Genomic DNA, 13,237 nt, shown 5'->3' on the forward strand with positions numbered 1-13,237 from the left:
TATTCCTTCTGATCGCTGGCATCGGCAACCTCCACCCCCCACCCCCATCATGATTGATGGTCAGCAACACTTCGAAGTTAAAGAAATCCTCGACTCTAGACGCCTTCGCAATACTTTGCAATATTTAGTTCGTTGGAAACATTTCCCTCATCCTGAGTGGGTCGCTGCACCAGATGTGGCTTCCCCGGTTCTAGTGGCCCGTTTCCACTCCGCTTATCCCTCGAAACCTGGTCCCTAGGGGTATTTTTAGGGAGGCGGTATGTCATGTGCGCCGTTTCAATGTCTTTGATGCATCGTAACGTTTCGCATGTCATTAATTGGATGCGTGTTTCAGTTGTCTAGGGAGGATGGGAACGATTATCTTTTGGCTTTGCTTTGGAATGTTTTTGTATTATCTACTGCGCTCAAGGTTACTTTCCCAGGCTAGCAACTCTGACGATTGCTAGCACCTGTGCCGGGCGGGGCTGTTACGAGGGAGGCGGGATACGTTTGAAGCAAGGGTTTAAGTTTGTATTTGGCGCGCTTTTGCTCATTCTCAGCTTTCTCTGTATTTGTCTCTAGTACTTTAATAAATCAGATTTCATTCAGCATCCTCTTGTGAGTCTGAGTATTTGGGGCTAGGGCAATCATTACAGGAAGAATGAAAAAAGAAGGTTTGGATTGTACCTACTTTACAATTTTTTTAAAGGCAGACACCTACCGGTCAGCCCAGGCCGAGCGCTGAGAAGTCAGCAGGCGCTCCAGGGCCCGCCATTGCTTCAAGACGGTGTTGTGATGGTGGTTGACTTGCTTGAGCATATTCGTGTGCCGGATGTTCTCGTACTTTGCCCTCTTCATCACGGGCTCCAGGATGAGTTCCTGAGGGGAAAAAAAGCAGGGGAGGGAGGGGGGTGGAAATAAGGGGAGGGGGGCGACGAAGGGAAGGGAACGGGGAGATGCTCCATTAGCCAAAAAAGCCGATCCGGTGGATAAACAGAAAAAAGCCACGGAGGATTATTTCAGTCCGTGATCACTGCTGTACGCACAAAGATGGGAAGATTTGGCATCGCCCGCCAGGGCCGGTGAAATTGACGGCACTCGCCGAGGTGGGCAGACCGACTCCTGTGATCCGAGAAAGGACAAGACCTACATTTATTGGTGACTGGGAACCCCTTACGGACGTCTTGCGTAAAGGTGAAGGAAGAATGAACTCGGGACGTATGGCTTTGGTGGTTAGACAGGACAGGTTATGGGAAGAAGAGATCACGATGTCGCTTGAGAGGGAGGGGCTAACACAGAACGGTACTTAGAACTGCTGTGAAGAATACTGGAAGGCACTTCTTTGTGTCTTCCGCTTTTTTCTACTTTCTTCTCCTTTTTTTCCTTAGTGCACTTTTAGCTTGTTCTTTTATTTCTCTCTCTCTTCGTTTTCTCTGCTCTACTTTAGTTTGTATTAGTTCTTATTACGGCTGTTAAAGCTTTCAATAAAATATATATATATATATATATAGAGAGAGAGAGAGAGAGGGAGGAGGGATTTTGATCTTCCCTCCCTCTGTCTTTCTTGCTTAAACTTCTCTTAGATAGGTGAAAGAATATTTGGGGTGTAACATGCCAGTTTCACATTCTTTCCTGCCCCAAATGAGGAGGACCTGGGCGCTGTGTGATGACTTGCTGCTTAATTTCGACAGTGCTATCTTACCAAGGCTCCAGACAGTTGCAAAAAATGAAATTGGGGGGTAGATGCCCCCCCCCACCCCAGATCAGGGAGATCCAGCTTCACCATGGAATTCACTGCGTAACTTGGAACCAATGGTCCCTGCTCAGCCCGGTCTACCTAACAGGGCTGTGGTTGGGAGGATAAAATGAGGTGAGACCCCCCTCTTGGAAGCTGCCCTCAGCAGTGGGATCAAAAGGCAAAAAATTAATAACCAATTATCATGATGATAATACAGGTAGTCCTTGACTTACGACTGTTTGTTTAACGACGGGTTGGAAATTTCAGTCCTAATTGTGGTTGTTAAGTTATGACAGCCTCGGAAAAAGTGCTGTCCTCACACTTATGACCGTGGTACCACGCGGTCACATGATTGCAATTCAGGTGCTTGGCAACCGGCTCGCATTTATGACCGGTTGCAGTGTTCTTCAGTCATGTGATTGAGATTTGTGACCTTCCGTGCCAGTTTCCAGCAAAAGATGTTTATTGGGAAGCTGGATTCACTTAACAGCTGCAATGATTCACTTACCAACCACTGTAAAAATGATCGTAAAATCAGGTCCAGTCACGTGGTGACTCGACTTATGACCGCAATGGCTTACAACAGAAATTCTGGTCCCAACTGTGGTCGTAAGTCGAGGACCACCTGTATATTACTAAATTATAAACGGGTGCAAAGTCTCGCCTTCCCCCGCCTCATGCCTTCCAGCTTGCATGAGAAAGGCCAGGCCAGCTGAGAATGATGGGAATTGTAATCCAGGGAGAACAGGCATCTGATTTTAAATGAAATGGAGGCTCAAGGGTCTGGGCCATCTGCCTGATGGCGCAGCCCAGATTCGATGGGCAAAGGACCCAGCAGCCCACCATCCACCTACCTGGAACTTCCTCCGGCTCTCGGCTTTCTCCTTCTCCCTCCTCTGATTGCTGCTCATCAGCGCGTCGTAGCAGGAGTTCCAAAAATTAGACATGTGGTCGTGGCTCTTGCCAAACGTGTCCATTTCAAACTGGGCCATGGTGGGCTGTACCTGGGAGGGAGACCCAGCGGGGAAAATCACTCAGGAGGGCAGCAAGGGGACGCGAGGGGCGCGCAAGACTTAAAATTTTGGAAACGGAAGGTTCTGGGGAGCAGCAAAACGTTCCCAGTTCCACTGGAGCATTCCAGCGTTCTCGAAACATTCTACCCCCAAGCAACGTTTTGCACGCAGCTACAGGAAGTACACATGTGTATCACACAGGCGAGAAATAACAGCAACACACAAACGTCCCGGGCAGATCTCCAGCTTGGCTGACTTGCTCAAGCCGCCTGGCTCAACTTCTACTTTGTGGAGAGCCACCTCAAGTCCTGTATCCAGTTCCGGGCACCCCAGTTTGAAAAGGGTGCAAAGAAGGGCAGCAAATTTACTCAGGGGACTAAAAACTAAAGCCACATCCTTATTCCGTTTATTTATTATTAATTTATTGATTGCATCTTGCAGCGTCATCCAAGCATCATTGGGTCAACATCACAGTAATGGAAAGAAGCTTTATGTTGCCCCGCTGCTGACTGGGTGAAGCTTCTTGATTTGATTTTGGTTTGTGTACACAGAAGCTATGGGATGTGGTGGCGCTGCGGGTTGAACCGCTGAGCTGCTGAGCTTGCCGATCGGAAGTTCGGCAGTTCGAATCCGCGTGACGGGGTGAGCTCCCGTGGCTAGTCCCAGCTCCTGCCCACCTAGCAGTTTGAAAACATGCAAATGTGAGTCGATTAATAGGTAATTGGCGGGCGGGTAACGGTGTTCCGTTTAGTCACATCGGCCACATGACCACGGAGGAAGTGTCTTTGGACAAACGCCAGCTCTTCGGCTTTGAAACAGAGATGAGCACCGCCCCCTAGAGTCGGGCACGACTGGACTTCATGTCAAGGGAAACCTTTACCTTTACACGGAAACTAAGCTAAATTAAATATAGTTAATCTGATTACTCATCAGCCCCATTATCTTCCTCTTCCCTTTCTGTCACTTCCGAGGCCTCTGTTTGTGTTCTGGTACCCTTAATACCAATCCACTGGCAACAAGGTTTGAGTTCAGTCACTGGGGAGTCTGGATTGGAGAAAATCTGGAGAAATTCTGAGAAGGGGGAAGACCGAAGGGGAGACATTTCAAAAATGCCAAATTCTGGGCCTTGCATTTAAGAAGGATTTAAGCAGACTAATTCAGAGAAGAGCCATGAGGACGATTAGGGTTGAGAAATGGTGGTCCTGTGAGGAGAGACTGAATGAGGTGGACATGTTTTTGACCCGGTAAGAGAACAAATATAGAGAAGAAGGTCCGCACTGATTTTTCATCCTAGAGTGCAGGACACCAAATGTTGTATCTAAGTAGTAGATTAAGGAGGTTCTGATTCAATGTTAGAACCAACTTCGCAGCATCTCGGCATGAAACCAGCAATGCAGGGAGAATGTGGGTTTCCTGTAATTGGGTGCTCCCAGAGAAGATAATGGATGCAGCTCAGGGTTGAACTGTGAAGTCCTTGGTTGCTGGCTGGCAGACATTTCATGACCCAACTAGTAACAACATTGTGCGGCGCACCATCATCACACTGAGGATGTTAGCTAGTTGGGTCGTGAAACATCTGCCAGCCAACCACCAAGCTCAGAGAGCACCAGGGGCTCCACAATTGGTTGCTGTCAAGCAGAGGTTGGCAGCCCCTCTTGAAGATGCTTTAATTTGGATTATTCCTGCACTGAATCCAGGGTTGGACTAGATGGCCTGGAAGATCTCCTCCATCTTTAGTCCTGCGATATATCAGCCAGGCCGAAAGGTGCAAAAGAGGAATGGAGCAACAAGGGGGCCGAGGGTTGCTCCAAATGGCCTCTGTCCCCTTCTGCCGGCTTAGGAGGTGGGGCAGGTGGGCTTACCTGCTTCTTAATGAAGGCGAGCCACTCGGGGTGGGTGCAAAACACCTGGAAGTCTTCGTAAAAAGTGGGGCTGCCGTTGGTGGGGGGCAGGGATGGCAGGAAGTGCTGCAGCTGCAAGGTGTCGTAGCACTGGTCCATCAAGGTACGGATGATGGGCACCAGCCGGGAGAAGGTCTCCGACTTGGTGTGCAGGGAGGCCCGGAGGGGCGTCTCCAGTTTGCCCAGCAGGTAGCAGGCTTCCTCCTTCTTGGGGGCTGAAGCTGTCTGGAGAAGGCCATGGAGCTTCACGTAGGCCAAGGACTGCAGCTGGGAGGAAAAAAGGAGAGATAGGGCAGAGGAGGGAGAACCCACACTGAAGAACTGAAAGCCCCAGAGGCAGAATTTGGGAAGAGCCAGGAAGGAGGCAGAACCAGTGACAGGCACCAAAATCAGAACCTTCCTGAGCCACCTGGAGCCACGCTGATACACAGCAGGGCTTGGATATCTGTCCTGAGTACAGATGGTGAGCAGGAGGAGGCTCCTTTCCGGGGGAGAAACGCATGCGTAGTTTAGAGACTTTGAGCTGTCATTCAAAGAAACCCAGAACAGACCTGCCTTGAGTTTTGGGGTTTATCTGTCTGGGTTTCCCACGCTTCTTCAGTTTGGTAGGACTGATGTCCTGATTTAAGCAAGGACCATGCCAAGACGAGGAGAAAGTCTCTAGTGTTTTATTTAACTGCTACAGGAGACAGAAAATCCTACCAAACTGAAGGGGTGTGGGAAAACCCAGGCAGATAAACCCCAAAACTCAAGGCGGGTTCGTTCTGGGTTTCCTTGAAGGACAGCTCAAAGTCTCTAAACTATGCATGTGTTTTCCGCCCTGGATAGGGGCCCCCTCCTGCTCACCATCTGTACTCATGACAATATCTGTGAATGTTTTGGAGTTAGCAAATCTGGCAGGTCCTGGGCATCGGTGCACATTTTGGAGTTAGCAAGTGCCCAGGCCTCTGCTCTGCGGGATTGGCTAACTCCAAAACATGCAGACGTCCAAGATCTGGAGGACTTGCTAACTCTAAAATGTGCCCGGCCATGTGCCTGTGCATCCGTGGACCCCAGGAACCTAGCGGCAGGGGCAATGGGTACCCCACAGGAAGACCGGAAGAGCCAGGTTGGGGGTCAGATCATCCTGGAAAAGGTGCACAGGTAGTCCTCGATTTACGACCACAATTGGGACTGGAACTTCCATTGCTAAGCGAGGCACTCATTAAGTGAGTCATGCCTGATCCTAAGACCTTTTTTGCCATGGTCGTTAAGCAAATCACATGGCATTAAGTGAATCCGGGTCCCTCCACTGACTTTGGTTGCGGGAAGCTGGCTGGGAAGGCTGCAAATGGTGATCACGTGACCCCAGGACACTGCAACTGTCATATGTACATGCCAGGCGCTAAGCACCTGAATTTTGATCACGTGACCGCAGGGACACCGCGATGGTCTTAAGTGCGAGGACAGGTCACAAGTCACTTTTTCCAGTAACTTTGAACAGTCGCTAAATGAATGGTTGTACATCATGGCTACCTGTATCTATGTGGTCCTTAAAAGCTGATGCTGACTTCCTGGCACATAGTCAATAATCAACGTGGGGAAAGCAACGTTGGGATTGCCCATGTGCAGGAACAGGCTGCACAGGGGTCCTGGGACTCACCTGCACATCTTCCAGCATGATGTATCCGATCAGCACCCGCAGGCCGATTTGAGCCATCTCCTTCAAGTCCGAAGTCCCGTTGGCCAAGTGGTACCAGACACCCAACTTATCTAGCAGGCTGTTGGCACCCTCGTAAATCTAGGGCCCAAAGACAGGACAACCAGCGGGTCAAGGGAAAGAGCCAACCGCATTTACACACCACACAAACCACATTTACACACCAACCACATTTACACACCACATAGAGATAAACCGCATTTACACAACCCTCAAAAGAATGGTAATAAGTAATAACAATAATTTTTAAAAAGCTAAGAAGGAAACAAAAAGATCAGAACACCTCTTCGCCAGCAATCAACATGCAGATAAGCAGGGATTAACGCCAGGCAATCAATCAAGCAGAAAACAATACCCCAATCAAGGAACTACCAAGCAGACAAACAAACAACTGAAAATAAAACCGTAATTGAAGAACTACCAAGGAGAAAACCACACCCCCATCATCACAGGCAGGGCCAGCGACTGCATGTAAACAGGGAGCAAAGCCCACCCTCCCTGGCACGGATGATGCTGCCCGCTCGGGTCACGAAATGCCTGCAGGCAAACCACTCCAAACTCTTCTTTCTCAGCCTCAGCAGAACTTCTCCCACTGAGGGTCATGCTCCGCTGCTGCCAAGCCACCCACCTTCTCGCTCCACAGGGCCTGGTTGTTGTGACCCTCCGAGAACAAGAAGTCCTGCAGGAGGTGAAGCAGCTTCAGTGCATTCTGGGTGAGGCTCGGCAACAGGGCCGGCGTGGTCTCCTTCAGGTCCGTCAGGGCGGATTCCATCATCATCTCCAGAAGACTGGGGGCGACATGAGGGGTGGGAGAGGGGGCAGGACGCTTCGAGTGACACAGAGGAAAGGGACAGGCTGCAAATGGGTGGTGGACAGGGATCGGCCGGAAGGCCACTTCCCGCTCTGTTTACGGCCCTCGTGCTCATCTATTAAAACGCAGCCGTGTTCATGCATGGACATTCCGTGTGTTCAAACGAAGCCATAAATCACAGATGCAGCCAGCCAGCCACATATCCTAGCTGGAGCCTAAGAAATGAGCTTCTGGCCATCTCCATCAGCCTCTCGGTCCTACAAGATCATGGTTCCCTTTCTCTCAAATCCCACCCGTGAAGAGGGTCCAAAGCCCTCTCCTTCTTCAAACCTCGTCCCTTCGGCAGAGGGATGGGCAACCATTTTGGGAGGAGCAGGGCTGCACTCTTTTAACAATATGGCCTGGCTTCCAAGGGCCCCAGGAAAGTGAATGATAGAGGGGATGGGGCCAAGGTTTCCAGTGGGGAGGGTTGAGAGTTGGGCCTTAAAAGAGCAAAATGGGGGCCTGGTTTTCCCGGTTCCCCCATGAGAAAGCCCTCTGGCCTCCCCACTGTGGATGTGCTTTGGGGGGTCCACAAAAGGGGCATGGGGCGGAACGCATGGCACCCACAAGCTTTCCACTCTTGCTTTGACAGGACGCTCTCTATTGCGGCAGCAGTATCTCCAGAGCCCTCCTTGCCGGTGTAGATACAGCCCATTGAACTGCACTCTGCTGAACAGCCCTGAAGTCCTCAGGAGAACTGTGCCCCATAGCCCAGGAGTCCCACTGGCCAAGACATAGGATGGTGGGTGGAACCAGGGTTTACTGCGCAAGACCCCGGTGGCTTCCGCTGCCACCCTCCACAGCGTCTGCTCCTCTTACCTGCGCTTGATCTCATCAGGAGGGCGGACCAGCTCGCAGGCGGAGCCCAGCTTGGTGAGGATGGAGAAGACCTGTCCTCGCTCCTTCCAAGCCACGTCATCCCAGCCCTCCACTCCCCGCCAGGTGACCGAGAAGATGATGTTGGTCAGCAAATTGCAGAGCTCTTCCTCGGGAGTTTGCTACGGGGTGGGAAGGCAATGAGATGATGGTGGTGCCATGCCTTGGGTTGGAGACCCCAAAGGTGCTTCAGGGCAGGGGGGGACACACCTGCCACACCTGCCTCACCCTGAGAAAGATGCCCCTTTGCAACAGAGCTGCAAGAGATGTCACAGCCCTAAGCTGCCTTCTTGTTTACTGTCATGTTCTAACAGGCTTCTAGGGCCCACAACTCTCTTCTTTTGCTTGGGTTATCCTGATACACCTGATACGTACTGGTGATGCAGTAAGTTTTAAATAATTTTGCGCTCTCGTTTATGGCAGGCTACACTGTCGTAAGCCAGAGCCCAAAAGTTGCCTGGCGTCTTGATTCTAAAACTTTACTCGGTTGCTTGACTCCAGTGAAGCCTGTCTTCTGATCGCCCGGGACAAGTCCTCTTCTGAGGAGAGGCAGAGGACAGGAGCAGGATAAACAGTCGGGTAGGCGACCCAGGGTGCAAGGAGACCTTGCTGGAGCTGTCCTCCCCCGCCCCTGACTTTCTACTGCGGGGCTCTGCCGCTGCAACAGAGACGTGCAAGCCCACGAGACTGTGGACGTCAGCGTGTCAACAGTCATAGAGCAGAGGGGCGAAAGAGTTCCAGTTTGCTTGGAGAACCTCTTAAAAGTAGGCTGTCACTCCCAGGGAGCCCCTTTGGGCAGTCCAACTTCACTGCCTGGGAGATCTCAAATGCTGAAATGTTTGTGAAAGCTGACCTTGTCCCTTGACTCTAAACCTTGTTAAAACTCTTGGAAGGCCCACCCTTATCCTGGATTTGACTTCACGTGGCTGCTCAGTCTCCTGAATCTTGACTAACCACACAACTCCTGGACCCTGATCGCACTTCTTGTCCCTTTGCTTTTTATTTACGTGTTAAGTGTGTTCTCTTCTGCTTTTGATTCTGGACTATTTGTCTACATCTTTTGCTCTGCTAGTAGAGCATCCTACCAGCTTTGAACCCCAGAATGCTTCCCTGCTAGGATTTTCAGGCTCACATTTAATCTCTCTCATTCTTGACACACAGGTAGTCTTCGCTTAACAACCATTCGTTTAGTGATGGTTCAGACTTACGACGGTGCTGAAAAAACGATTTACAACCAGCCCTCACACTTACAACTGTCGCAGCATCCCCACAGTCATGCGATCACGATTCGGGCGCTTGGCAACCGGTTCACATTTATGACCGTTACAGCGTCCTGTGGTCACATGATCATAAGTTTTGACCTTCCCGCTGGCTTCCGGCAAGCAAAATCAATGGGCAACAGTGTGATATGCTTAACGACCACATGGTTCGCTTAATGCCTGCGGTGATTTGCTTAACGACTGCCGCAAAAAAGGTCATAAAATCAGGATGGATTTGCTTAATGACCACTTCGCTTAGCAACCAAAATTCTGGCCATTAAGTGAGGACTACCAGTAATGTTTACCAAACTTGGGCTGCCAATACAGAACCTACAGGGATCCAACCACCCCTTGCACAGCTCTGTTTTCTCTAATAAGTAGGACCGATTTTGCCTAACCGCACTGGTATGGTGACCTTGCGCTGGCAAGAGAGGAGCCACATCTGGAAGAAAACGGAGACCTCTGCTGACGTCAAGACATCCCAGCTGAGGCTCCACCTTGGTTTCCAGAACGAGGGGCTGAGGAAGCTCACCTGAGGGTTACTTGTGTTGGAGGTGCTGTCACTGGGCAGGGTTTCTTGGTAGCTGGTCTCATCCAGCACGTTTGAGAGGCTGCTGCTCTTCCGAGCCCTCGTCCCCGGGAACGGCTTGAAGTTCTCCAAAGGCGACGGGGTCCCTGGAAGGCTGAGGGGCGTCTGGTTGCCGCTTTCCAAGGTGGCTGTGGAGCTGCTGCTGCCCAAGTCCAAGCCAAGGTCGAAGGGCGACGTGCAGAAGGGAGAGAGCGGGTGGTAGGCTCGGTCAGCTGGGAGGGTCCCTCCCGCGTGGGCCTCTCCCTGCCCAGGGAGGTCCGTGAGGTTGGAGGAGGACGAATGGCTGGCAAGATCTAAGGAGTCGAAGGATTTGAAGGCGTAAGACTGGAAGACTCTGCTCCTCTGGTTGGTGGGGGACACGGACAGGTCCGAGAAGCCTTCCAAAAGCTCGGGGTCTGAGGCTTCGAAGCCCAGGGGGAGGAACACATCCAAGTCCTGCAGGTCAGCGGCCGAGGGACTCGTGGACCCCACCAGCTCTCTCCCTCTGTCCAGGCTCGACTGCTCCGAAAGCTTCAAGAGATCCACACCGTTGCTGCCATTGGCTGAGCTTGACAGGCTGTGCTGGCGGGACTCGTAGGACTCCTTGACGTAGAGCTTGGTGAGGGTGTCCTGCCAGCCTGCCAGCTTGGCCAGCTGCTTCACCATGTCGTGCTGGGAGTAAATCAGGTGGAAGAGCTGGCCGGGGGAGAAATCGAAAGGCATCAAGGATCTGCCCACAAGCCACACGAGGTCCTGCAGCCCCTCCACGGCAACCCTGGAACAGGCCCAACGTTTTAAGAGGGAAAAGAGGCCATCGGCCGTGCAGACCGTCAGCCTGGGTTCTCCTCATCCGGCACCCTTGGCCCTCACCAGGAACAGATCTCCAAAATTTCAGAGAGGGGTTTTCTCGTAGAAAAACGAATCGGGGACCGTCTACATGTTCTGTTACTAGGCTATTCCCCCACCCTCCTGGAAATGTCTTATAGAATAACACCCAATTCCCTAGTCTGGCTGCCTCCAGATGCAGTGGTTCTGGTTGGGAACGATGGGCACTACAGTCCAACACATCTGGAGAGACCAAGTTAGAAATGGCCACACTGAGACACTTTGGACAGCAGAGTGGGGATCACGACCCTCTGCCCAAGCGGTACCAGACCTGGGGGCTCCAAGAATTGCCAGCCAGCCTTAGCTGCCAGATCGGAGAAGACTGCAAATCAGATTAGATCAGAGTTCCTCAACCTTGGCAACTCTAAGCTGTGTGGACTTCAACTCCCAGAATTCTGGGAGTTGAAGTCCGCACAGCTTAGAGTTGCCAAGGTTGAGGAACCCTGCATTAGATGATCCTGTGGTGGGGGCGGAGGGGCAGGTCTCAGCCTGGTATCAAACTAGTCAATCACCACATTGAGGTGGAAGCCATCCTTCCCACCCAGAGAGAGTGGCTTTGCACTTGTTCCACCACACAGGTGGAAGGAAAAGGCCCAAGAATGTAAACTTGGGTTTCACTATAAACAGGGCTTGCCTTTGAGACATAGCAGTCACTGGAATTCTTTCATCACGGCTTCATTCGTTTTTCCTCCAGTAAATCTACCAAGCAGAAGCTCGAGACCCTGAATGCCACTTGTGCCTTTTCCAAATCAACCTGTCCAGGGAAGCCTGACCCTTAGGCCACCAGGCCAACAAAACAACCTCCAAGGCTTCAGTGCAATCAGCTCTTTCGCTCTCGTTGAGCCAAGAGGTTCTGAGTCATGGTTCCCGCATACCTTCCTGCAGATGTCCAGCCTGACTGTCAGATCTGCCCGGTGGGAGAGGTAAACTACGGCCATCAAGTCCTTGTAGTTTGGGGAATCTGGGAATAAGAAAACAAAGAGCAAAACAGATTCTTGCTTACAGCAAAAAGAAGGGCAGGGGCGCTAACGGTTTCACCCCTCTTCCATGCACATTCAGGGAGAGCTACTACAAGGAACATGGAAGTCCCGAGTGGATGCTACCATGCAGGTAACAGGCAAGCCCAGGTAATTTCCTGCACGTTCACCAATCAGCACAGGAAGATGTATCCACAGTGGCCGATGTGCAGCAGCTGGCTTCATACAACATGCTAAACCCCGCAAAACTGCTGTGCTCAGTCTCAGAACTCAACTTGATGCTCTGATGAATACAATATACCAGTGTTTCTCAACCTTGGCCGCTTGAAGGTGTGTGGACTTCAACTTCCAGAAGCTGGCTGGGGAATTCTGGGAGTTGAAGTCCACACACCTTCAAGCGGCCAAGGTTGAGAAACACCGCAATATGCTAAGGCAATGGCTGAGCTTCCAACCCAGGCTTGAACCAGAAAGAACCAGATTTTGGGGCAGCCTAGCATACTGTAGGAGCCCAGACACACTTGGGTGCATATATCTCACTTGTGCTGATGTATTTCTGCCGTACGTTCCCTCTACCCGCATTGAGAAAATTGTCAACTTCAGCTGCTTTCCTTCTAGCTCGGAGGGCTATGCACTTGGACAACCACTGTCCTCTCATCTGCAAACCAGGCCGCTCAAGGAAAACGCAGGGAAGGTGCAAACTTTCAACTGCCGGCTCCTGCTACAGAGCAGGCATGGAGCTCAGTCAATTCCCTGCACAGTTTCCTTCTAGACACACGCTCCAAAGCTGATCTGAAGCAGCCCATCATGTTAAGAGAAGGCTACGAAGCTCCGAGATATGGAAGGTCAGGAGCAAAGGTACAACGTCTTGCATTTTGCCAAGAATGATACACGGCATTCATAATTAACCGGGTGGGATGTATGGAGGGAGAATAATGGACAGTGGGGTTTTGGTGGGACCGTGTCTTCTGATGATGATCCTTGTGAAGCTCTTCTGAGCTCTGAGTTCCGCTTCCAGACCCCCAAGCCAGCAGAGAAACTAAGAGGGGCCCCTGGCAGCTACCTGCTCCGAGGACTTGCTCCAAAAGGCACCGGAAGAACAGTATGGAAACAGGGATGTCGGTCAGGTGTGAGATGAAGCCATGGTAACCGATGTCCTTCAGCTTCAGGCGGTGCTTGCTCCGTTCGTGCACCTTCTCGTACTTCAGCAACTTGTACAAAATCTGTGCAAAAAAGACTGTGTTGTTTGCACTGGATTCTCACCTGGGACATGGCTATAACGCATTGGTTATACAGGTAGTCCTCGACTTACGACCATCCATTTAGTGACTGTCCCAAGTTATGATGGTGCTGGAAAAAGTGACTTATGACCGGTCCTTGCACTTACAACTGTCACAGCGTCCCTGTGGTCATGTGATCAAAATCCAGCCGCTTAGCAACTGGCACGTATTTACAACGGTTGCAGCATCCTGAGTCACATGACACTGCGACC

At 51.3% G+C, this 13,237-nt stretch overlaps 1 protein-coding gene across 2 annotated transcripts in view; it reads right to left on the reverse strand.

Annotated features, from left to right (window-relative positions):
• NBEAL2 (neurobeachin like 2) overlaps nucleotides 1-13,237 on the reverse strand; it is a 126,704-nt gene that overhangs the window by 27,194 nt on the left and 86,273 nt on the right. For both annotated transcript variants that reach the window (XM_063303265.1, XM_063303264.1), the window contains 9 exons: nucleotides 12,809-12,968; nucleotides 11,647-11,732; nucleotides 9,851-10,582; nucleotides 8,003-8,181; nucleotides 6,959-7,118; nucleotides 6,274-6,411; nucleotides 4,593-4,898; nucleotides 2,572-2,721; nucleotides 701-858 (listed from right to left, as the gene is read on the reverse strand). In XM_063303265.1, the coding sequence (XP_063159335.1) occupies nucleotides 701-858; nucleotides 2,572-2,721; nucleotides 4,593-4,898; nucleotides 6,274-6,411; nucleotides 6,959-7,118; nucleotides 8,003-8,181; nucleotides 9,851-10,582; nucleotides 11,647-11,732; nucleotides 12,809-12,968 (2,069 nt within the window). The remainder of the gene's footprint in view (nucleotides 1-700; nucleotides 859-2,571; nucleotides 2,722-4,592; nucleotides 4,899-6,273; nucleotides 6,412-6,958; nucleotides 7,119-8,002; nucleotides 8,182-9,850; nucleotides 10,583-11,646; nucleotides 11,733-12,808; nucleotides 12,969-13,237) is intronic.

The sequence above is a fragment of the Candoia aspera genome, chromosome 4 (assembly GCF_035149785.1).
Source record: "Candoia aspera isolate rCanAsp1 chromosome 4, rCanAsp1.hap2, whole genome shotgun sequence".
NCBI classification, from domain to species: Eukaryota; Metazoa; Chordata; class Lepidosauria; order Squamata; family Boidae; genus Candoia; species Candoia aspera.